At 35.6% G+C, this 22,206-nt stretch overlaps 2 protein-coding genes across 4 annotated transcripts in view; one reads left to right on the forward strand and one right to left on the reverse strand.

Annotated features, from left to right (window-relative positions):
• The window catches only part of HSF2 (heat shock transcription factor 2), a 33,764-nt gene extending 29,331 nt beyond the window's left edge, over window positions 1-4,433 (forward strand). Inside the window, exons 11-13 of one of the 3 annotated variants that reach the window (XM_041741810.1) lie at window positions 139-192; window positions 2,906-2,990; window positions 3,423-4,433. In XM_041741810.1, coding sequence (XP_041597744.1) covers window positions 139-192; window positions 2,906-2,990; window positions 3,423-3,715 — 432 coding nt within the window. In that variant the 3' untranslated portion in view covers window positions 3,716-4,433. Of the gene's footprint in view, window positions 1-138; window positions 193-751; window positions 1,970-2,905; window positions 2,991-3,422 lie in introns of those variants that run through there. The other 2 variants (XM_041741816.1, XM_041741822.1) reach the window with 2 other exon arrangements.
• A 4,215-nt stretch (window positions 4,434-8,648) lies between these two features.
• The window catches only part of SERINC1 (serine incorporator 1), a 33,479-nt gene continuing 19,921 nt past the window's right edge, over window positions 8,649-22,206 (reverse strand). Inside the window, exons 4-10 of the mRNA XM_041741835.1 lie at window positions 16,800-16,879; window positions 16,405-16,542; window positions 14,673-14,842; window positions 14,473-14,563; window positions 12,234-12,378; window positions 11,897-12,127; window positions 8,649-10,267 (exon numbers count right to left, since the gene is read on the reverse strand). Coding sequence (XP_041597769.1) covers window positions 10,132-10,267; window positions 11,897-12,127; window positions 12,234-12,378; window positions 14,473-14,563; window positions 14,673-14,842; window positions 16,405-16,542; window positions 16,800-16,879 — 991 coding nt within the window. The 3' untranslated portion in view covers window positions 8,649-10,131. The remainder of the gene's footprint in view (window positions 10,268-11,896; window positions 12,128-12,233; window positions 12,379-14,472; window positions 14,564-14,672; window positions 14,843-16,404; window positions 16,543-16,799; window positions 16,880-22,206) is intronic.

A 22,206-nucleotide genomic window follows, 5' to 3' on the forward strand; every position in this document is an offset into this window, starting at 1 on the left:
TTGTTTTACTGTATGAAAACTTCCTAGTGCAGGAGCTACATCTCTTCACCCAACATGGCTGTATAAAAATTTTGAACACACAGTTAATTCTTTTTTAATATTTTTTAAACTTATCATCTTTCTTGTTTGGTCTTTCAGCTTTTCACTAGTTCTGTGCAGATGAATTCCACAGATTACATCAATAATACAAAAGTAAGTTTTAATTCATGTTGCTCAGGACCCATAGCTGTAAGAATCTGAGAAAAAGTCCTAGTAAGTAGACAGCAGTATGACTCCCAGTTACAAAAAGCATTTTATATTCTTACCTTATATGTGTGGTCAAGATAGTAAAATTTTAGATGAAAAATGAGCTTTTGGTTATGAGGTGAGTCATTGCCCAATTCTGTAGGCATTTGTGTGATTAACTGTCAGTATGAAATCAGCTGTCAAGGTGCTGGGAGATCAACTGAGTTAAACTTGGCATGTTCAGGTGTATCACTGAAACAAATTATTAAAATATTTCTTCATGTTTTATGTACTTCAGTTTACATTCTTATTCCTCCGTAAACAGCTTCTCGGCATTTTTTTATTGAAAATTCACGGGTACCCATATTTTTTAAGTTCCTTCATTTTATTAGCATGCAACTAAAGCTCAGGGATTTGAACTAATTTGTACTAATTGTAGGTAAGGCAGGTTGAAACAATGAAGTGTGGGCTTTCAACATTTATTTTTTAAGTAATTTTTTTTTTTGTTATTTTCTTGGACTTACAGGATTTCCAGTTGGAATTAGCAAATGTTGACAGGAAATTCTTTAGAACTGGTTTTTAATGAATAGTAAGGACAATGTGAAGTTGTTAAGAGCAGATTGATTTGGATCATTCTGTTGCTTTGTATATGGTTTATTGTCTTAAATAGGTGTATACTCTGTTTATTGAATATCAAGGTGTAAATCAAGTCTTCTGTACAAAATCTAGATTAGTGGACTTAAAATTTTATCTTGGTTCTTGTTCTTTGTTGTCAAAAAATGAACACTTAAATATAAGTGTTTAGAGTGAGGGGTAGAATTTTTCTGACTAATGTCATGTGTGAGGATAGCCTGACCAGATTTTTTCTGCATATTCGAAGTTATAGCCTGGGTAACTTCGAGTTGAAAGAATTTGTGAATTTGAGGTTGATTATACATTCAGTATTTGGATAATTTTTATCAGGGGTTAGCATACTTTTATAAAGGCCAGCTGGTAATGAGCAGTTTTGCAGGCCATATGTTCTCTGTCACAACTGCATAGTGCTCTAATTATAGTGTAACAGCAGCCATAGACAATACATAAAAGAATGAGTATGGCTGTGTTTCAGTAAAACTTTATTTACAAAGACAGGCAGCATGCTGAATTTGGCATGTGGACCACAGTTTGCTTGGATTTATACTGTAAGATTCTGTGGATCACCTCAACACACTGGGTTTCACTAAATATGGTATTATTAAATGTTAGGTCATAAGGTGAATGAATGCATATCGTGCATTCTTGCATTCAGTTAGTGAATTTACTGCACTGTTTATTGCTACACATTGAGTCATTCTTTATTCTTGGATTATATCCTCTTTATTCCAAAACCAGTAGCTTAAATGCAGTTCTCAGGAATAGCAGTTAAACAGCAAATTGTATATTGTTTTATAGTACTATAGAAAAATTTGAGAATGACTTTTCATTATAGTTCTAAAATCTAGATTAAGGTTTTCAAATAATTGGCACATCAACTGCCATTCCCTTGCTCATGACAGGTATTATATTAACATAAATTACAACACTCTTTCCTAATAAATCAGGTTACTTGTATTCTTCAGTAGAGCAATCTAAGTGGCCACTACTAATGAGTAAGAATTTGCATGGAAAACCCCTTTTCATCCTGGTTCTCATGTTTTGGAATAAAAGTAGCATCCTTGGAAACTGCCTATTTTAAAAAGTAAAAAATAAAGATTTTATTATTGCATTAATGTTTTTTTTTGTGATTGCTAAATGAAAAATGTTTTTATGTATATTTTTGGAAAGGTTTAGTTTATTATATCTTGGGGCCATTGTTATTTCTGAATCTGGAAACTTGTACTGCTTCATTTTATGATGATTTTATGATGAATATGAGGTAAATCACAGGAAATAGTATGTTTTTTACACCATTTAAACTTAACCAGCAAGCAACTGTCTGGAACTTACGGCTATTTAGGGAAAATTATGAACCTCTGCACCTCAGTTTTGAACATCATTGAAAAGAGCATTGAAGAACTAAACAACATTAAAGGTTTAATCCCCTTTGCAATCAGATGTGAGGAGAGAAGACAGTGGTTCAAAGAAGCAATTTAAATGACATAAAAGAACTGAAAGAGTCTCAAAGGAAATGAAGAAACTTCACCTCAACTTTGAGGCTTCCAAATATAGAGATAATAGTTTTAAGGATATCACCATGTAATCCTGACTTACTCTAAAAATGTTCACTATGCTAAATATTCCGTTTGTGAATGAAGAGAAATAAGTAATATACATTTTTAATCAAAGCTGTTTAAGATGAGTTTAATTGTTTAAAGAATCATCTGTTAGTTTGAAACCAGCCATCTTTGATTCATTTCCATCTTTTACCTGTGACGATGCGGTCTGTTCTTTTGAAATGCCCCCTCTTTTCATACTTAACTGTCATCCTAGTTCAGGTTCTTTATTTCATCCGCTTGATGACAGCAGTAGTTTTCTTAACCAGTCTTACCTATTCAAATCTGTTTCTCTTTCTAATTCATCCTTCCTGGTGCTTTCCCCCTTCACCTGTATTTCAAATAACACACCAGTGCTCACATACTGTATCAGTTTTTTATTTTTTGCCATTATTAGGAATATATCAAATACGAAACAAGAAATTTTTATATTATTTTTTCTCTTTTAGTCTGAGAATAAAGGATTAGAAACTACCAAGAACAATGTAGTTCAGCCAGTTTCAGAAGAGGGAAGAAAATCTAAACCCAAAACAGGTAGGTATAAATGTAGTATTAGTTTTTACAGATTTTTAAAATTAAAGAGTCCTACATAGAAAGTAATGTGAGCCAAGGAAAGTCTTGCCATACTTAATGATTGAACACAGAATGTACTGTTCTCAGTTCTGTGCATAACGTATCAAGGTTTCAGCTTATAGAGAAAATTAAATTGGTGAGGTACTAGTTTAAGTCATTTTTAAAAAATTTAACTTTAGGAGAACTTAACTCTATCTTAATAGTTGGAATAACAAGACAACTTTTCTGACTAGTACATTTTAAAATTTACTGACGCCAAAGTATCATATTTCTTGTTTGGGTGTATAAGGGTACTGATTGCATATATGCACAGCTGTTTCCATTTTTTCCACCTTCAGCTTGAACTCTGTATAAGCTGGTGATAAAAGAGCATTTTTCTAATCTTTATTATAGATAAGCAGCTTATCCAGTACACTGCCTTTCCACTTCTTGCATTCCTCGATGGGAACCCTGCTTCTACTGTTGAACAGGGAAGTACAGCATCATCAGAAGTTATGTCCTCTGTAGATAAACCCATAGAAGTTGATGAGCTTCTGGATAGCAGCCTAGATCCAGAGCCAACCCAAAGTAAGCTTGTTCGCCTGGAGCCATTGACTGAAGCCGAAGCTAGTGAAGCCACACTGTTTTATTTATGTGAACTTGCTCCTGCACCTCTGGATAGTGATATGCCACTTTTAGATAGTTAAATCCCCAAGAAGTGGACTCTACATGTATATATTCATCAAAATGATGAACTATTTATTTTAAAGTATCATTTGGTACTTTTTTTTTGTAAATTGCTTTGTTTTGTTTAATCAGATACTGTGGAATCAAAAGCACCTTTTGCTTTTCTTACTTACACACTCTTGCAAAGCTTTCAGATGTTACTCAGCTACGTAGGTACATAAGACTTAATGCACATTGTTGGCATATCTTTAAGTTGGATTCAAATGGCCATTTTTCTCCAGTTGTAGTAACTTGGATTTCTTTTTTACATATATGCCCATTAACCCCAGTTAAACTTTTGTTTGTTTTACTTGTTTGATGCTGTCTGTTTGCATTGAGTGTTAAGTCACTAGAACTAATGGTAGAACTCTTAAAGCTTTATCTGTTCCAGTTACTTTTATTAAATATTTTTCACTTGGCTTATTTTTAAAACTGGGAACATAAAGTGCCTGTATCTTGTAAAACTTCATTTGTCTCTCTTGTTCAGAGAAGTTCATTCATGTTCAACAGGAAAGGCAAAGTATACATGAGTGCTTGCTGTCAGATATGGCTCCAGCTCCACATACATAGAAAGAAGGGGATGGGATGGCATCAACACCATCCATCTCATTGGACTAGTTTTAAGTAAAAGTTTTCTGATTTGTTTGTGTTTTTTTGAACCATACTATTTAGTAAAATAAATATAATGAATGTTGCGTACTAGTGTCTGTTATGTGTCTTCTTTAGAGGTGACACCCACATACATTTTTTTTCCTTTTTATAGGAAGTAGGTAGGCTTAAATTGTAAACTGTCTGTTGTCCATTGAGTCATACCAAGAAATTTGTGCCCCATCTCAAGAGATAGACTGTGTGTATTACAACAAGGAAGGAATATAAGGTCTCTAAACTTAATGTGTTTTAAAGTTCTGTGTTAAAAGTTATACTCACTTGCTTTCTATATTCCTGATAAAGAACTAAGAGAAGTATGCCTCTCATTGTCCCAAATGAGGTAAGAACATTATCACTGGATGCCACCCAAAGGCCTGTGATTTTTGCCCCTAGAGAAACAGTTAAGTCACTTTCTCCTTTTGGACCAGTTGTTCAAGAGGCTTACAGAGGCTTAATGCAAGGCGGGCACCTCTTTTATCAAGTTGAATTCCACCTTCAGGCACAAGGGTAGAAGCAGTGCAGTTTATATTTGAATACAAATTAAAATAGGGCCTTCCTCTTGGCTATATTCCGTCTCTTAATATCTTGGAATTTCTCTATGATGTAGAAATTGAAAGTAAAGCCTAGCACAGAGAAATAGGAAACCCTTCCTTAGCAGATCTTAAAACATTGGACTCTGACCGTGGCATCTTGGTGAACTAATTCAAGTCCCCAGAGGTTTCTGCATAAGCTATAGAGATCACTTTCCTGGAGGTTGTTAAGGTTTGTACAAGAATTTAGAGCTGATAGGAGAAATAACTTTAGAGATGTTCTTATTCCCTTCTCTTCTTCAGTGTGGAATGATAAAATTTCTTCTCCTTGGGGATATTTTGGAGCTTTAAAAGTATTCTAAAAATCTTGCAAAACTTCATACTTTGTAGTGCTTTTTAAGTTTAAAAAATTAAGAATTTTCATCTTTAGTTGGAAGTTATATTTTTAAATGCTAATATTAACACCATCCTAAATTTGTTACTGTTTAAAAATATAATTATGTGCTGTTTAAATGTATCTAGAGGAATCTGTAAATACCATAGTGATTTGATATCCATTCATCATCCATTCCACTTCTCCCAAAGAATTTTATCTTAATTTTTTTTATGTTAAAGTCCTACATTGAAGATAGTGTCACACTTCTCAACAACTAAATATGAAATTATTTCCTATAACAGTAAGATTCTAAGCATTACGAAGTTTGTCTCCGATTATATACAATTCACTAAAGCAGTCTAATTATCCAAGGCATTTTCTCTGTCATGCAGTTAGATTTATTTCCACCTTTATAAACAAGGTGGCTGTGTAATTGAATTCTGACAGATAAATCAGAAGTGATGTACAGAACTTCCAGATGTGGTCTGTGAAAACCTCCCCTCTGCAATCCTCCTTGCTCTTTCACCCCTTCATTAGCTTGATGCAGAGGAGTATGTGGCTTCTGAGTATTCATTCAAGAAGAAATTTGGCTTCCTGAATCACAGCTTAGAAGAGAGCCACCCATCAATCTTGGACACCCATTGTAGACTTCAGGTGAGTAGGGCACAAAAACTATTATGTTCTGTCTTTGGATTTTTTTTTTTTTTTTGGTTGGTCATAGTGTTCACTAATAAAAGATTCAAATTTTGGTAAACATAAGTAAAATGTTATCAGAAATACATTTTTTAGTGAGAAGGTCTTGATGGGAGTTTTCCCCCCATTTTTTTGTATCTGAGGGTGAAGATTATCAGTGTAAAGCATCAATTTCATTCCTTTTTGTTTCCTTAGGCATAGAACTCTTGAAAACATGATGGAAGGAATTTTGTCACAGCACTATCCCTCAGTCCTTTGAACTCCTTCAGAATTATATACCAGAACTATTATTTTATGATTTAGTAGCTGGGGATTTATAATTAGATCATCATTCAAAACAAAAAAATACCTGAAGATTTTCCCCCCTATCATTCTTTCTCACCAATACACAAAATTTTATATATTGAGTGTTCGAGATTTTATCCAGATTGGTAAGATTCAGAATGCAGCTTTGTTAAATGTGAAAAGTAACTGTTAAGAGGGATGATGCCTTGATGTCCTTAAGGCATCTTTTCAGGCAGATCCAACCTCAGGAAGGAGTTAACAAGGAAATTGAAGATTGGAAACTGATTTCTCTAAAAACTCTTGCTTACCAAAGGAAGTCTCTGTAGTGTCTGGAAAACAAGTACCACAGTATGAAGACTGTTAGAGTACCCCTCCTCCCTGCCTCTCTTCATCCCCTTTATAACTTACTTTCGCTTAAGGGGGTATAAGTATCACCATCAGAAATGGTGTAGGACAAAAAGCTGAATGTTCTTTAAGGTGCATCACTATGTTTTCACAGGAATGGTATACTCAGCTGACCAGAGGCTTAAGTGTGAAAACAGTCTGTAGACTGGGAAAATGACAAAATGATATTTCATTGTGAACATACATAGGATGTTTAAGAATTAGAGCCTAAATGTTCAAGGACACATGAAATATTTTTTGAGAATTGGTTGCTTATTAGGCCACAAAGCAAATCACATTTCATGCAATTGGTGTCAGACTAAAGTACAAATAAGCTAGACTTTAGTTTGGAGTGCTGCCATGGTATTTTGATAGAGTGATCTTCATTTGGGTTTACTGCTTTTCCCATTATTAAACAGGAGTTAATGGGTTTGGGGTAAGAAAGACCACAGGGGTGAAGTGCCATTTTCAACATTTATCAAATTATCCTATTGGTTGTTTTTCTGGAGAAACCTAATACACTTCACTAAAAAAAGGAACAAAAGTGTCCTCTATCTTACATCTTAGAACACAGAAAAATCAAGTGTGTGCAAGAATGGAGCATCTGCCCAGTAAACGGGGATGCTTTCAGAGGTGTTACGGGGGCAGTCCTACAAACTGTGTTGAGCTAACCAAGTAGTGACAAGTTTAACATAAAGGAACTATAACACCGTGAAAACTGAAACATGTAAAGTCTTTGAAAAATTGAAACTAATCAAAATAACCATTTTTGCTCTTCAAAAGACTGTTCAGATGGTAAGACCCAGGATACAGACTAGGAGAAAGTTTGCAAACCACCTATCTGATGAAGGATGAGTAACTCTCAAAACTCAACAAATTATAATAAAACCATCCAACTAGAAAATAGCCAAAAGGCATGAACAGACATTTTACTGAGGACATACAGATGGCAAATAAGCACATGAAAAGATAGTAAACATCATCAGCTATTTGGGAAAGGCAAATTAAAACCAGAGAGATGATATTCCTATCAGAATGGCTAATAAAGTAGTGACACCAAATGCTGGCAAGGATGCAAAACTGAATTGTGCAACGATGGTGTGAACATTGGAAGATGGCCGTTTCTGTAAAACTGCTCAGCCCATCCACAAGGTTTCTTCTCTTCATCCCTGGTTCCAAAGAACCACTGATCTCCATTCCTTGAAAGCATATAATCAATGAAATTATACTTCTGTGTAACCTTTTGGGATTGGCTTTTTAAAATCCAATTTCATACTTCCCTGGAGAGCCAGTCAGGTTGGTTTGTGTACGAACAGTTCATTCCGGTTTTATTGTTTAGTAGTAGTCCATGATAGAGATGTACCACTATGTGTTTAAACATTCACCAGTTGAAGGACTTTGGGGTTTACAGTTTGGACTATTGCAAAAAAAGCAAGGAACAATCATTCATATATACGCTTTTGTGTGAACCTAAGATTTTTCTGAGTAAATATCCAAGTTTTACATTGTCTTGCCTATAGTATTGGAGATATCATACCATTTTAAATGAATTATTAAAGTACACTAAATGGTAACTCAGCTGAAATGGCACTTTGTTACTTTTTTGTGGTGGGGCGAGGGGAGGCGGTAAGGGACTTTTTATACTGTCACGTGTCAGCATCCATTTGCAACTTAGGAAAAAAAAAAAAAGCCTACAGGACACAGCAGATATAGAGTATTTATCAAATGAATTAAAAGTAGTCTCCAAACTAAACTGGCCCATTTACTAAAGGTTCTTCAAAGAACATCACTTTTAATTACGCGAGATTCCAACTTCAAGGGTTACTTAGAGAGGCCTGAAAGGACCTTTAAAACGATTCAGTTTTTCAGGACACAAAATGGACAGCCTAACCTTCTTGTTGCAGGTTTTATTATATATATACAGGAAAAAAAGTAGGTCTGAGTATTATATTATAGCTACCTAAATTTGAGTTGCTAAAGAATTAATATACCACACACTTTCTCTGAATTCATTTATTTAGAGATAGAACACAGCCATTCAAAATGATGGAATACAATATCAACACACAGAATAAAGTTGGGGAATTATGGTGAGTTGTTATATATTTCATTTACATTAATAAATACCCTTAAAAGAAGCAAATGTAGATTTTAAGATCCATTAAGACACTAATAACATGTACAAGTAACTAAGTTTCTAAGTTAACTTTCATACTGCTTGATTTTTCAGATTGTAAGACTAAAACTATATTTCAATTAGATGGCAGCAAACACAAAAGCATTTTAAACATCATCTCAAATGCATAATGTACTATAAGCAGTTTATATTCTGTAGCATTCCATCCATCATTCTCCTGGCCTCAATTTATGGGTAGATGCCAAGCTAGACACCAGCAAATCACCTAACAAATTATCCACCACTAATGAGGTGTAAAATCTATTATGTCTGTATTCTGAATAGAAGTAATTTTTGAATGCCAAAAAAATGCCAGCTACTTTGGGAAAATTTGGGATTTCCCAGCTTGGCCACTGATTAACTATCTGAGCTTCTTGAGCTTCAGTACCTTCATTTTTAAAATGAAGGACTGGATAAGATTTTATCTAAGTATCTCCTGAGGCTTGGTATATTGCAGTTCTGTCCTGTCCTGTCAAAAGTTTACCACCTTTGATTTTCAAAATGAACTTTCAAAGCAATTTTCAACAACTGACTTCTAACCCATGATTATCTTTTTCAAAAGCTTGGTCTAAATTCTTCAAAGTTCCTAACATCTCCACTGAACCTATATTTTTGCATGTGTGTAAGTGACCAAAAACAAAGTTGTTATGTTGCTGTGAAAGGCCATGCCTACCCAGGGAAGATTATGATTTATGATCTAACTTTAACCCACTATCATAATCTTTCTGTGAAGCCTGTGTCTCAATTCCCATAATTTACACTGTTGTCCATCAAACACTCTCTACCTATATAAGTTCCTTATCTTCACATCAAGGGAAAAACCTGAAAAGATTTTTCAGACTGGCATTTAAGCAACTTGTTTATACATTCTACAACAGCCATGTACTTTGCCATCTCTTGTAGGGCAAGGCATCAGATATTTCAAAAGGCAGCTATACATTTCCTTTTGTACTTTCTAAAACAGCTTACGTACTAGCACAATTTGAAAGTCAAACTGTCAAGCAGTTTTGTTTTTACTCAGTTTCATAGGCACAGAGCTAAGGATAAACCTAACAATGTCCATTTTTCCTAAGTCCACCAGACTCTTACTAAATCTCTCCTTTTGTAATTCGTTCTAACACAAGTATCAATGTGCTTGGCAAGAATACAATGAATAAAATGGCAAGCGATAAAATCTAGTTCATGCCAGAACACTGGAGAAGTTACATGGGAAGCACACATACACAACTTTACAAAAGTTGGGAATACTGTTAATCTCAAACAAGCAATGATCAAAGTGGGACTTTCATGCCAGAAGTCCTGTTCTCAATCAAAATCACGATTTGTAAGGACAAGTGGTGCCACTAGTGTCCAGACATATAACACAATGCCGATCCAACTAGAAGAGATTTTCACCCAGACTGCTGTCCACTGACTTTTCATCTCACGAGAAGGCTCATACCTAAAATTTAAAAAAAAAAGGGAAGCGGTTGAGTTAGCCATCATACTTAGCTTTACTTCAAATGTGTTCTTTGTATACATTTTTTGATAAGATAGCTGCTGGGCTAATCTGTTGCCCTGCTTGCCATACTACTTTAATAGCTAATGTGAAGTATCAATTAAAGGAATAAAGGAAATCGGCTTCCAAATTAGTTCTTTTACTAATACTCACAAGGTCTTTATGTACAGGTCCCCACTTTCCGAAAGTTTGTATTAGGCCACTTTACTTTTACAAAAAAACCTACATAAGGTGTAAACAGCTTTTTTCTTAAAAGTAAAATTTCTCGTGTTTCTTTCATCTAGCAAAAAAAGGTACTATACTGTAGATCTTTCATAATAATGAATTCGTATAATACAAGCATTAAGAAAGTAGGGGGGAGCCTGTATTTCTGGCTTAGTAGTTCTGAGCAGAGAAATGGAGTGTGGATAAGAGTATTGTTATAAGACTTATCAATCCTGCCTCGTGTAAAAAGTATAATCTGTTCAAAGTGTATATGGGAACCACTCTCCCACCTTCAGCCTTTTCAGATTTAAGAGACTGGGACGGAAATACATGCCCAATTTATCTGGTTTTTGTGCAAATGAAAAATACCAAAAATATTTTTCATTTAAAAAAGATTTTGTTTTTCAGTAATCTATCTCTACACCCAGCATGGGGCTCAAACTCACAACCCTGAGGATCAGAGTCGCATGCTTCTCTGACTGAGCCAGCCAGGGGCCCCAATCTAAAGTCTTAACGTTTACTATTATCTGACAGTCAAAGCTGTGAATTACTGAGGACTACACGGATTATCACTTAATAGGCTGCAGTGTAGGGATTTTAAAAAATACATGTCAGTAAAGTCTGCTCTCAAAATGAAGACTACTCTTTTACCTACATCTTTTTTCTACATTTTTATCTAAATCTTTTATCTACATTTTTTTCTGGTATTCAAAGTCTTCTTACAAATTAAGGATATTCTGCATTAAAAATGATTAAAAACAGAACTGTCCAAACCATATAGTTCTATTTGAATCTTGAATTTATCCATAATCCTTTTGACAAAATTAGAAAATTTTGAAAACAAAATATATAAACTACATTCCTATTACTATAGATTTATAGATTGTGAAGTGATTAAAAAAAGCATAAATTACAGCTATGAAGAGTTCCAAGGATCCAATCTTAGAGTAGCCATTTATCTTTATCTACATTAATATATTTCCACCTCAATTCTGAAAACTTAAGTGCTTTTAACAACAGTTTGAACAAAAGGAAAGAGTTATCTTACACTATGTCAGGAATTGGTTACAGTGTCAAAAAAAAAAAATAAAAACGTTGTGTTGGATCAACTATCAACATGGTAATTCTATTTCCATATGTTAATTTCATGAAGCTTTCTATTTTAATTTCTTTAAGATTGGGAAGTATTTCACTATTAATGCCAAAGCAAGGAAGTAAAAGTACACTTTTCATACTGATCTCATTCATGTAGATGTAAATTTTGAAATACCCTGGAGGAAAAAAAGTACTTCCTACCACATGTTTTGCAATGGAATCATGAAAAACATCAAAATTTCCACATGCGGAATTTTCATGAAATATAATTACCTGTACCAGTTGGTAAGGGTCATCATGATATAAAGTGAAGCCAAGAAAAGCATGAAGTGAAAGAAGGAGTAACTATAAGTAACACCATCCCTTTCATTATCTACAGCTCGGTGAACATCATCTCCATCCTCCAGTGACCCATCACTTCTGGCTCCACCGTCTTCTATTAATGTTGATTCATCACTGGTTAGAGTCAATTTATTAACCTGACTGTTGTTTGAAGTGCGGATGCTGCATGAAAGACAGTTAAGGAAGAGAGAAGGAAAAAGGGTATTTTTTAAGAAATGATTTTTATACGAATGGCTAAGATTTCTTGTTAATCCACAATTTTTCTTACCTTGAATAAAACACACACAATAAAAAGAGGATCAGTCCTATAATTCCTTGAGCATGCCACCACTGGACGGACTGCCCCTCCTTTGGGATAGTGCTTGTTGTATTGTACCCAATTATGCTTAGTAGACTTGGGTTGCAATTAGTTTCTGTAATGTAAATTAAGGTCAAATTAAAATGTCAGAATAGTGTAAAAAGTAATTTATTTTTCAGGGCCTAGTTACATTTCTTTAAAACGCTTTATGTCCTTGCATATTCAAAAAATTTTCCTGGAAAAGGGTACAAGCCCAAGAAAAAAATACTTGGAGATAACAAGTATTTGTTAATGATAAGACCTTTGAAATACTATAGTGCTGATTTTACAGAAATGCCCAGAAAAATCAAGTAATTTCATTTTTTTTTAAAAGATTTTATTTATTCATGAGAGACAGAGAGAGAGAGTGAGCGAGGCAGAGACACAGGCAGAGGGAGAAGCAGGCTCCACGCAGGGAGCCTGATGTGGGACTCGATCCCGGGTCTCCAGTATCAAGCCCTGGGCCAAAGGCAGGCGCTAAATTGCTGAGCCACCCAAGTAATTTCATTTTAAACCTCAAGTGAAAACGAGGATATTATTAAACATAGGTGAAATTTAGATGAGCTCTCCTAAGTATAATAAAATTCAGGGCAGCCTGGGTGGCTCAGTGATTTAGCACCACCTTCAGCCCAGGGCATGATCCTGGGGATCCAGGATGGAGTCCCAGGTCAGGTTCCCTGCATGGAGCCTGCTTCTCCCTCTGCCTGTGTGTGTCTCTGCTCCCCCCCCCCCCCCCGTGTCTCTCATGAACAAATAAATAAAATCTTAAAAAAGGAATAAAATTCAAATGTTCTACACCAAATACAGTGTAAGAGAATAGTGACTTTATGAAACTTACAACCTTGTCTAAGTACACTGCTACATAAGCAACATAGCTTACACGTAAAATTACCAGTATTTAAAATTTTAACAAATGCTTTGTGGAAATGTCCAAATAAGTCATAACTTAATCCATACTCAGTTTTTTAACTTGTGTTAAAAAAAGGTTGTATTCACTACAGTATCCAAAATGTTTTTCTCTCTCACAAAGCCAGGTATGTCAATTACGATTGTAATGAAGATGATCCTTAATTAGGGGAAAAAACAAACAAGAAAAAAAAAAGATTCTTATCTTTGAGCCATTCCACCTAATACCTGAACAAAAATACTCTAATACTAAAAAAGTCTTTCTTCAATTAGTGATAAAGTACCTAGTGAGTTTATAAACTTGACATCAGATTCAGATAATGTATTTTACAATTTTCTTTTTAAGTTAAAGGGACCATATTTCCTTCCTTTTCAAAATTAACTAATATTTTGCTAATTTCCACTCCAAGTAATATATATTGGTTTTAATCTCATGGAATGCAGTGTAACTATAAAGAGATTCATTAGAAAGTCCAATTATATTCACTTACAGCATACTCACACAAATATATATTAGTAAAAAAAACAAACCGCAAAAAACTATACAGTTTAGCATTCAATCAAGGAACATTTTAACAGCTTTTCTTACTATATATAATATTATAAATATGACTGTACAAATCAGGCATATTTGTTATAATTTTTATATAACGTCTTATAATTTTGTTAGTGAAGGAAACAAAATGAAAACATACACAGTGATAAATCAAACATAAAAATGGTACTATTTCCGTACTGTTTATTCCTCTAGAGGTTTATTTTTCTTTGAAAGATGGATTTATTTTAGAAAAAGAGGGGGAAAGTGAGAACAAGAGAGTGTGCCCCCCAGCCCCCCTCTCCCCAGAGAGGGGAGAGAGAATTTCAAGCAACTCCCTGCTGAGTGATCAGGGGAATTAATCTCAGGATCCATGAAATCATGACATGAACTGAAATCAAGAGTCAGACACTTAATCCACTGAGCCACCCAGGTGCCCCTAGAGGCTTTTTAAAATATCTTAATTTCACAAAATGACCATTTTTGAAAAAAAAAAAAAAAAAAAAAGTTGCAGAATTCACTAAAAATAAACAAACCCAGGGATCCCTGGATGGCTCTGAGGCTTAGCGGCCTTTGGCCCAGGGCGTGACCCCAGAGTCCCGGCATTGAGTCCCACATTGGCTCCCTGCATGGAGTCTGCTTCTCCCTCTGCCTGTGTCTCTCACGAATGAATAAAAATCTTAAAAAAAATAAAAAATAAAAAAATAAACCCAAGCAAACAAAACATACCTGGTTCATTGGTCATAGCAGACCATGTCAAGTACATTGTGTAGACTGTGATTACTGAGGACTGTAACAAACCAGACCTGGGTTGTGATTCCTACAAAGAAAATTTAAGCAAGACAAATAAATATTCTGACATCATTAAAAATTTAGGAAAACTTAGAAAAATGGAAACTTCATAAAAACTAATGACATAAAGATCATACTTGGATTTTTGGCAGTATAGACATTACAGAAGCACCAAGGCAGAGGAGCATGTTGACACTGATGAATGCTTTATTTTCTGAACAACTGGCTGGATGAGTATAGTAAACGAAGAATAGGACAATAGCAACTAAAGACAGCAGGTAATTCAGAGCTGTAGCTGATAACAATGCTGTGAAAGAAATATAATTGGACAATTAGAATTTATCACAAATATTAGGAATGAGGCATAGGGCTCATTTTCAAAACAATCATTTTATTCAAAATGTATTTTAAGCAACTAACATTGTCAGCATTATGCAGGCTATAAAAGCAGGGAGAATATTATTTCTGAAGTTTATCATAGATTTTATAGTCTTCACATAGAGCTCACTCACTATAGGACTTTCAAGGACAATAAGTAATATATTAAATAATATCTCTTACAGACATTCACATACATTAACCATAATTTTCAAAATACAGAAAAAGAAAAGGAAAATGAAATGCTAACAAGCCCACAAAATGATGCTTTTCCCTATTAACTATTTTTTACTTTTTTTTAATATAGGGCTCCATGCCTAGTGTGGAACCCAACTCAGAGCTTGAACTCATGACCCTGAGATCAAGAGTCCGTTGCTTAACCAAACCACCCAAGTGCCCCTTAACTACCTTCAAGAAGTTTTTATTATATAACAGTAAGTCATTATTAATGAGACAAACCAAGTTTCTTCTATGTAAATTAAAACATATATAATGTATTTCTGTGCTAATGTGTGATCTGTATACAGGTGGTTTATGTAGATATGCCTGAAGGGATTCACCCAACAAATTAATTGAACACCTACAAAGTTCTAAGCACTGGTGGTACAGCAGGGAACAAAACAGAAACTCTTGCATTAGATTTGCATTAAAGAGTGAAGTGTTGTATAAAAGTGAATTTTCCAAATGATTGAAGCTTATTTCTCTGAATAATAAACTCTCTTAGCTGAAACTCAGAACATTTCACGTAAGAATTGAGACTGATGGCTTTTGAAAGAAATCAGAAAAAAATCTAATCAATACTGAGTCCACATATCTACAAGGCAACTACTATGTGAAACTGAGCAGCAGCTATGCACCTTAACTAGGGTCTTCATCATAGTTCTGTTCGCACAAGGACAGACTACTGTGCACTTAACCTGGTTCTCTTCCCTCCTTTTCATCACCTGCAGTAAGCAAATGAATTCCAATCCTTATTTTGCTATAACCAGAAGATTCAAGCTCATAATTACAAGTAAAATATTTGTCACACTTACACAAGAATTCCCCTTGGGTGTTACTGATACACAAAAAGGCATCTTTCTACTTACATAAAATGTTCGAGTTGCTTTTTATATTTTTCTGCATGCTGATGTTTATGAATTATGCCATTTTTTATTTCTAGCAGTCCTAGTCCCTTTAATATTTTTAAGCTGCTGTAGAATAGAAAAATTAGGCTGTTAAAAGTACCTACTGTCGGCGGCAGTAGCCTTTGTGCTACATCTAGTTTAGCTGTTCAAGGTATTTTGGATTATATCCTAGCTCTTGAGTATGATGTCCTTGATTCCTCAGAAGCTCTCTCAGCAAGTTGCTGACAGAATGTGATACAATGCCACTCACAAACTTGTAAACACTTCTTCACAAAAACTTATGTCCTAAAAATCCTGATTTCCCTAAAGGCTACATACATGCTCTCACCTATCTTGAGGATGCTCTGTAAGACAAAAGGCTTACCTGCATACCAGCATCTTGAGTTACCTTCTTCCATTTTTTCAACCCATGATTCATTCCATGAATGGGCAAAATCAATAAGTAAGACTAGCTGTATGAGGATGAAGCAAAAGGCACCTGCCATGCCTACATAAAACCACACTGAAAGAAAAAAAAAACACATACAAATGAGTGGCTGGTTAACTTTTTGTTATTTCGTCTTCATAATGACAATACACAAAGGGGGGAAAATAATATTGTACACAATTGCCTTGATTTTGTCAACTGGGAAAAAAACAAAAAACAAAAAAACACAAAAAACCCAAAAAAACAAAACAAGTGGTGTTACAGTTCCAGGCAACAGTTATGTCAGTTTCTTTATAAAACATCAACATCACACAAGAAAAAAGATTTATTACCAGTTGTAAAAGTTCCTTCTGGAATGAAGAAAGCCCCAATAATAATCGCAATTGCTGTGGCAAATTTAAAGAACCAAAATCTAAAAGAAATAGAGATACATTTTACTAATAAATCTTCACTCAGTAAATAGTTTCATGTATGAAATCTTTTAAGAGCATCTGAAAAAATAGCTAGAGTTTACATGACTGTTTAGGACAATTTTAAGAAAGATAACTCATGAGAAAACGAGAATATTCTATATTCATGATTTTATTTTATTTTTAAAGATTTATTTATTCATGATAGAGAGAGAGAGAGAGAGAGAGGCAGAGACATAGGGAGAGGAAGAAGCAGGCTCCATGCCGGGAACCTGACGCGGGACTCGATCCCAGGCCTCCAGGATCGCGCCCTGGGCCAAAGGCAGGCGCTAAACCGCTGAGCCACCCAGGGATCCCCTATATTCATGATTTTAAAAAATTAATCAGGTATGATGCTAAATGAAATAAGTCAGAAACACAAATACCTTGGGATTTCACTCATATGTGGAGTTTAACAAAGAAAACAAATGAAGAGAAAAAGATAAACAAAAACACCTCCCAGACTTTAAATACAGAGAACTAGTAGATGCCAGAAGGGAGGTGGGTGAAATCGATAAGAGATTAAGGGGACACAATCTTGATGAATGCTGAAAAATACATAGAACTGTTGAATCATTATTAAACTCTGATAGTAACAAAAAAACTGGCTTTTAGGACATCAGCATCTTGATGTTGTAGAAGTCCCTATTTTTTGTTCCCTGTTTTTAACAACTACTTAGGCATCCATCCATCAACAGAAGTGCCTCTGTGGAGTTGTGAGATCCAGAAACATTTGCCAAGAAACCCAAAAGGAATTTTCAGCACCTGTGTATTTCGTAATAGGCAGGTGGACTTTGGCCTGCAGAACCAATGAACTTCCCGAACCCCTCCCAGCTTTTCCCAGTTGGGGAAAAGCTTGAGTGCTGATGATGGCAAATACCCATGACTGAGAAACACTTTATAAAAGTCTAGCCTTCTGGGGGAAGATTCCAGAATGGCATGTGCATGTGTTGGGAGCAAGGAGCGTGGGGTTGGGGTGGAGAGATGAGTTTGGTGCAACAGAGAGGGGAAGAGAAACTTTGCCAGCACTGCCCCTGCACCATGGCAATACAGTATGAACATTATCTGGCGGCAGCCTCTCCCATGGAGAAAAATGAGAGCTTTGAGTAACGGCTACCCCAACTCTGTGGGACAATTCTGGAGAAACCCATTTTTGTCCAGAAGCACCCAGATTACTAAAGCAGGACCTCCATGACTAAAGAGAAAGGACATGAAGAAAGCAGATAGGAATATCAAAAAGCACTACAGGAACACAGTTTCTGCCAACTACATTCAGGACTTTAGCAGGAAATACACTCACGTATCTCTGGGACATCCTCAGCTAAGGATCCGTCGCTGGCTGTGTGGGACCCCAAACACTGGGAGTATATTAAACCCACAGCTCCCACTCTGCTGCCAGCTACTTGTGTGTGCTCCAGAGTGTGGCAACAAGAGCCAATGCAGGCACAAGAGTGCTCTGAGGAAAACATGGTGTGTGGCAAGGGAGAAACTGTAGACTTGGGCTGTAGTGGTACCTTCTGGGAAACAAAAAAGACTTCTAGTGGCCAGCAAGGTGAGCTGTAAGAACCAGACAAGTCATAAAAACTTGAGATTTCTTCCACAAAGGGGAGCAAGAAATGTGAAGCAAGTGTGTAAATACAAGGTCAGAGAGAATCCCAGATACATAAACAGAATTAAGAAGAGTATACCCCATCTGAAGGCAACCAGTAAAGACTTGAGATATCTGCTATCTCAAGCAGCAACACAAAACTACATGGAACATTAAAAAAAGAAAACATTCCATCACCAAAAGATAATCAACAACTGAGCTCAAAGGCATGGGATCTTGCAACCTATTGGCTAAAGAACCAAAATAGCTGCTTTAAGGAGACTCAATGAGCTAGCAGAAAACACAAAAAAGAAAAAATCAGGAAAATAAATACGTGAACAAAACGAGAAATTTAGCAGAGCCAGAAATCATAAAAAAGAACCAAATTTTGGAGCCAAAGAATTTGATGAAAGAAATAAAAAATGCAAGAGAACACTTGCAGGAGGGTAGATCAAATGTAGGACAGAGTAGGTGACCTAGAGAACTTAAATTTTGAAATAACCAGATAAAAGTGAGCAGAGGAAAAAAGAATGAAAAAGAACAAAGGAAGCCCACTTGATCCATGGTATCTAAACATTAGAATAATTAGCACTCCAGAGAGGGGAGGAGACAAATACGGGGGCAAAGTTTATTTAAAGAAGAGAATTTCCCAAGCATGGGAAATACACATCCAAGTTCACAACTCTAAGACGCAAGATGGGTGGAAGATAAAGAGAAGATCCTAAAAGCAGCCAGAGAAAAAAAGGATTGTAATCTACTAAGGATCACCCACTAAAATATCAGTGGATTTCTCAGCAGAAATGCTATAGGCGGGCAGCCCGGGTGGCTCAGCGGTTTAGCGCCGCCTTCAGCCCAGGGTGTGATCCTGGAGACTCGGGATCGAGTCCCACGTTGGGCTCCCTGCATGGAGCCTGTTTCTCCCTCTGCCTGCCTCTGCCTCTTTCTCTCTCTCTCTATGTGTGTCTCTCATGAATAAATAAATAAAATCTTAAAAAAAAAAAAAAAAAAAAAAGAAATGCTATAGGCTAGGAGAGAGGGGAATGAAACCTTCCAAGTTTTGAAAGAAAAAAACTGCCAGCCAAGAATACTCTATCCATCCAGAGTCATCCTTCAGATACAAAAGAGAAATAAAGACTTTCCCAGATAAATAAAAGCTGAGTTCACCACCCCAGACCTACCTTGCACAAAATGGTGAAAGTTCAAGCTCAAATGAAAGATGCTGATTAGTGACATGAAAACATACAGAGTATGTAACAAACTGATGAAGATAAATACACAGTAAGATTACAGAAACTAATTCTATGACATGTTAACATTTACCTATAAAGGTTAATGAGAAGTGTTCAACTATTCAGTACTATGTTAATATACAATATAAAAAAGGTAAACTATGACATAAAACATAAAAAAGGAGAGGAGTAAATAGGTAGGGCTTTCGTATACAATTGAAGTAGCTCTCAGTATAAAATAGACCGTTTTATCTAAAAGATGTTTTATGGAAGCCTCACAGTAACCACAAAGCAAAAACTTAGATTCACAAAAGATAAAGGGAAACAAAGCATACCACCAGAGAACACCAATGTAATTACAAAAGCAGGCAGAAATGAAGGGAAAAGAAACAATGGAAATACAAAACAACCAGAAAGCAATGAATACGGTAACATTACGAAGGCCTTACATATCAATAATTACCCTAAGTGTGTCTGTACTAAAGTTACCAATCAAAAGGCATGGTGTGGCTAGATGGATAAAAAAAACCAAGACCCAACTATATGCCGCACAGAAGACTCACTTCAGGCTCAAAGTGCAGGGATAGTAAAGGATATCCCATGCAATTGGAAAGCAAAAGAAAGTAGGGGAAGCATACCTATACCAAACAAAATAAACTTTAAGACAAAAAAGGTAACACAAGAGACAAACGTGGCTGTTATATAATGATAATGGGGCCAACTCAATTCTCCACAAAGATACAACCACCCTAAGTATATATATGCCCAACACTGGAACACTTACATACATTAAGCAAATACTAAGTTTTTTTTTTTTAAGATTTTATTTATTCATGACAGAGAGAGAGGCAGAGACACAGGCAGAGGGAGAAGCAGGCTCCACGCTGGGGGCCTGACATGGGACTTGATCCCAGGTCTCTAGGATCAGGCCCTGGACTGGAGGTGGCGCTAAACCACTAGGCCACCAGGGCTGCCCAAATACTAACAGATTTTAAGGGAGAAATGGACAATACTAGTAGTAGACTTCAGTACCCCACACTTTCAGCAATAGATAAACCCTCCAGACCGAAAATCAACACAGAAATGCTGAATTTGAACCATGTGTTAGGCCAAATGGACCTAACACATTTATAGACCATTTCAACCAACATCAACAGAATACACATTCTTCTTGAGTGTACATGGAACATTCTCCAGAATGAACAGATCCTATGATAAGACCCAAAAAAGTCTTCCAATTTAAGACTGAAATCATACCAAGTATTTTTTCCAGCTACAACAGAATGAAACTAGAAACTGCAAAAGCAGTTCCTCGAGGAAGTATATAGTGACAAATGCATGTATTAAGAAAACAGTAAGACCTTTAACAACCTTACCAATATATATAACTTAAGGACTTGAAAAAAGAAAGTCAAAGCAGAAGCAGGGAAATAACAAAAATCAGAGTGGAAATAAACGTGATACAGAACAGTAAAAAATAGAAAAGATCAATGAAACTAGAGAGTATTTCAGAAAGATGAAACCAACAAATCTTCAGCTAGACTAAGAAAAAAGAATACTCCAAATCAGAAATGAGAGGAAACATTAAAACTGATAACTATGGAAATACACACGTTCATAAGAAACTCCTATAAAGAATTATATACCAACAAATTGGATAACCAAAAGATATAAATTCTTAAAAAATATACAACCTATCAAGATTAAATCAAGAAGAAACAGAAAATCCAATTAAAAAAATGGGCAGAGAAACTCATATATTTTTCCAAAGAAGACATACAAATGGCCAAAGTATATGAAAAGGTGCTCAATATCACTAATCATCTAGGAAATAGAAATCAAAGCCATTATATCATCTCACGCTTGTTAGAATAAAATGGCTATCATTAAGAAGAAATAAGTGTTGACAAGGACAAGGTGAGGAAAGGGAACACTTGTGCACTGTTGGTGGGAATGTAAACTAGTTCAGCCACTATGAAAAACAGTATAGTTTCCTTAAAAGATTAAGAGAAACTGCCATCTGATCCAGCAATTCCACTTCTACTTATATATCTAAAGGAAATGAAAACCAGACACCAGAAAGATCTCTCTCTCCCATGTTTATTGCAGCATTATTCACAATAGGCAAGATATGAAAACAACCCAAATGTCTGTCAATGAATGAAGAAACCATAGTATTGATACACAACTGATTATTAGCCACGAGAAAGAAATCCGGCCACTGGCAAGGACACACAACTACAAAGGCACTGTGCTGAGCTAAGCCAGAGAGAAAGACAAATACCACAGGATCTTTCACTCATATGTGAAATCTGAAAAAAACTGAACCTGTAAAAATTGAGAATAGAATGGTTACCAGAATATAGGGTATGTGGGGGGAAGTGGGAGATGTCATTAAAGAGAACAAACTTGCAACCAATAAGTAAGTCCTGGAGATCTAATGCGCAGCACCGTGGTTATGGGCAGCAAAACT

The sequence above is a fragment of the Vulpes lagopus genome, chromosome 2 (assembly GCF_018345385.1).
Source record: "Vulpes lagopus strain Blue_001 chromosome 2, ASM1834538v1, whole genome shotgun sequence".
Lineage (NCBI taxonomy): Eukaryota > Metazoa > Chordata > Mammalia > Carnivora > Canidae > Vulpes > Vulpes lagopus.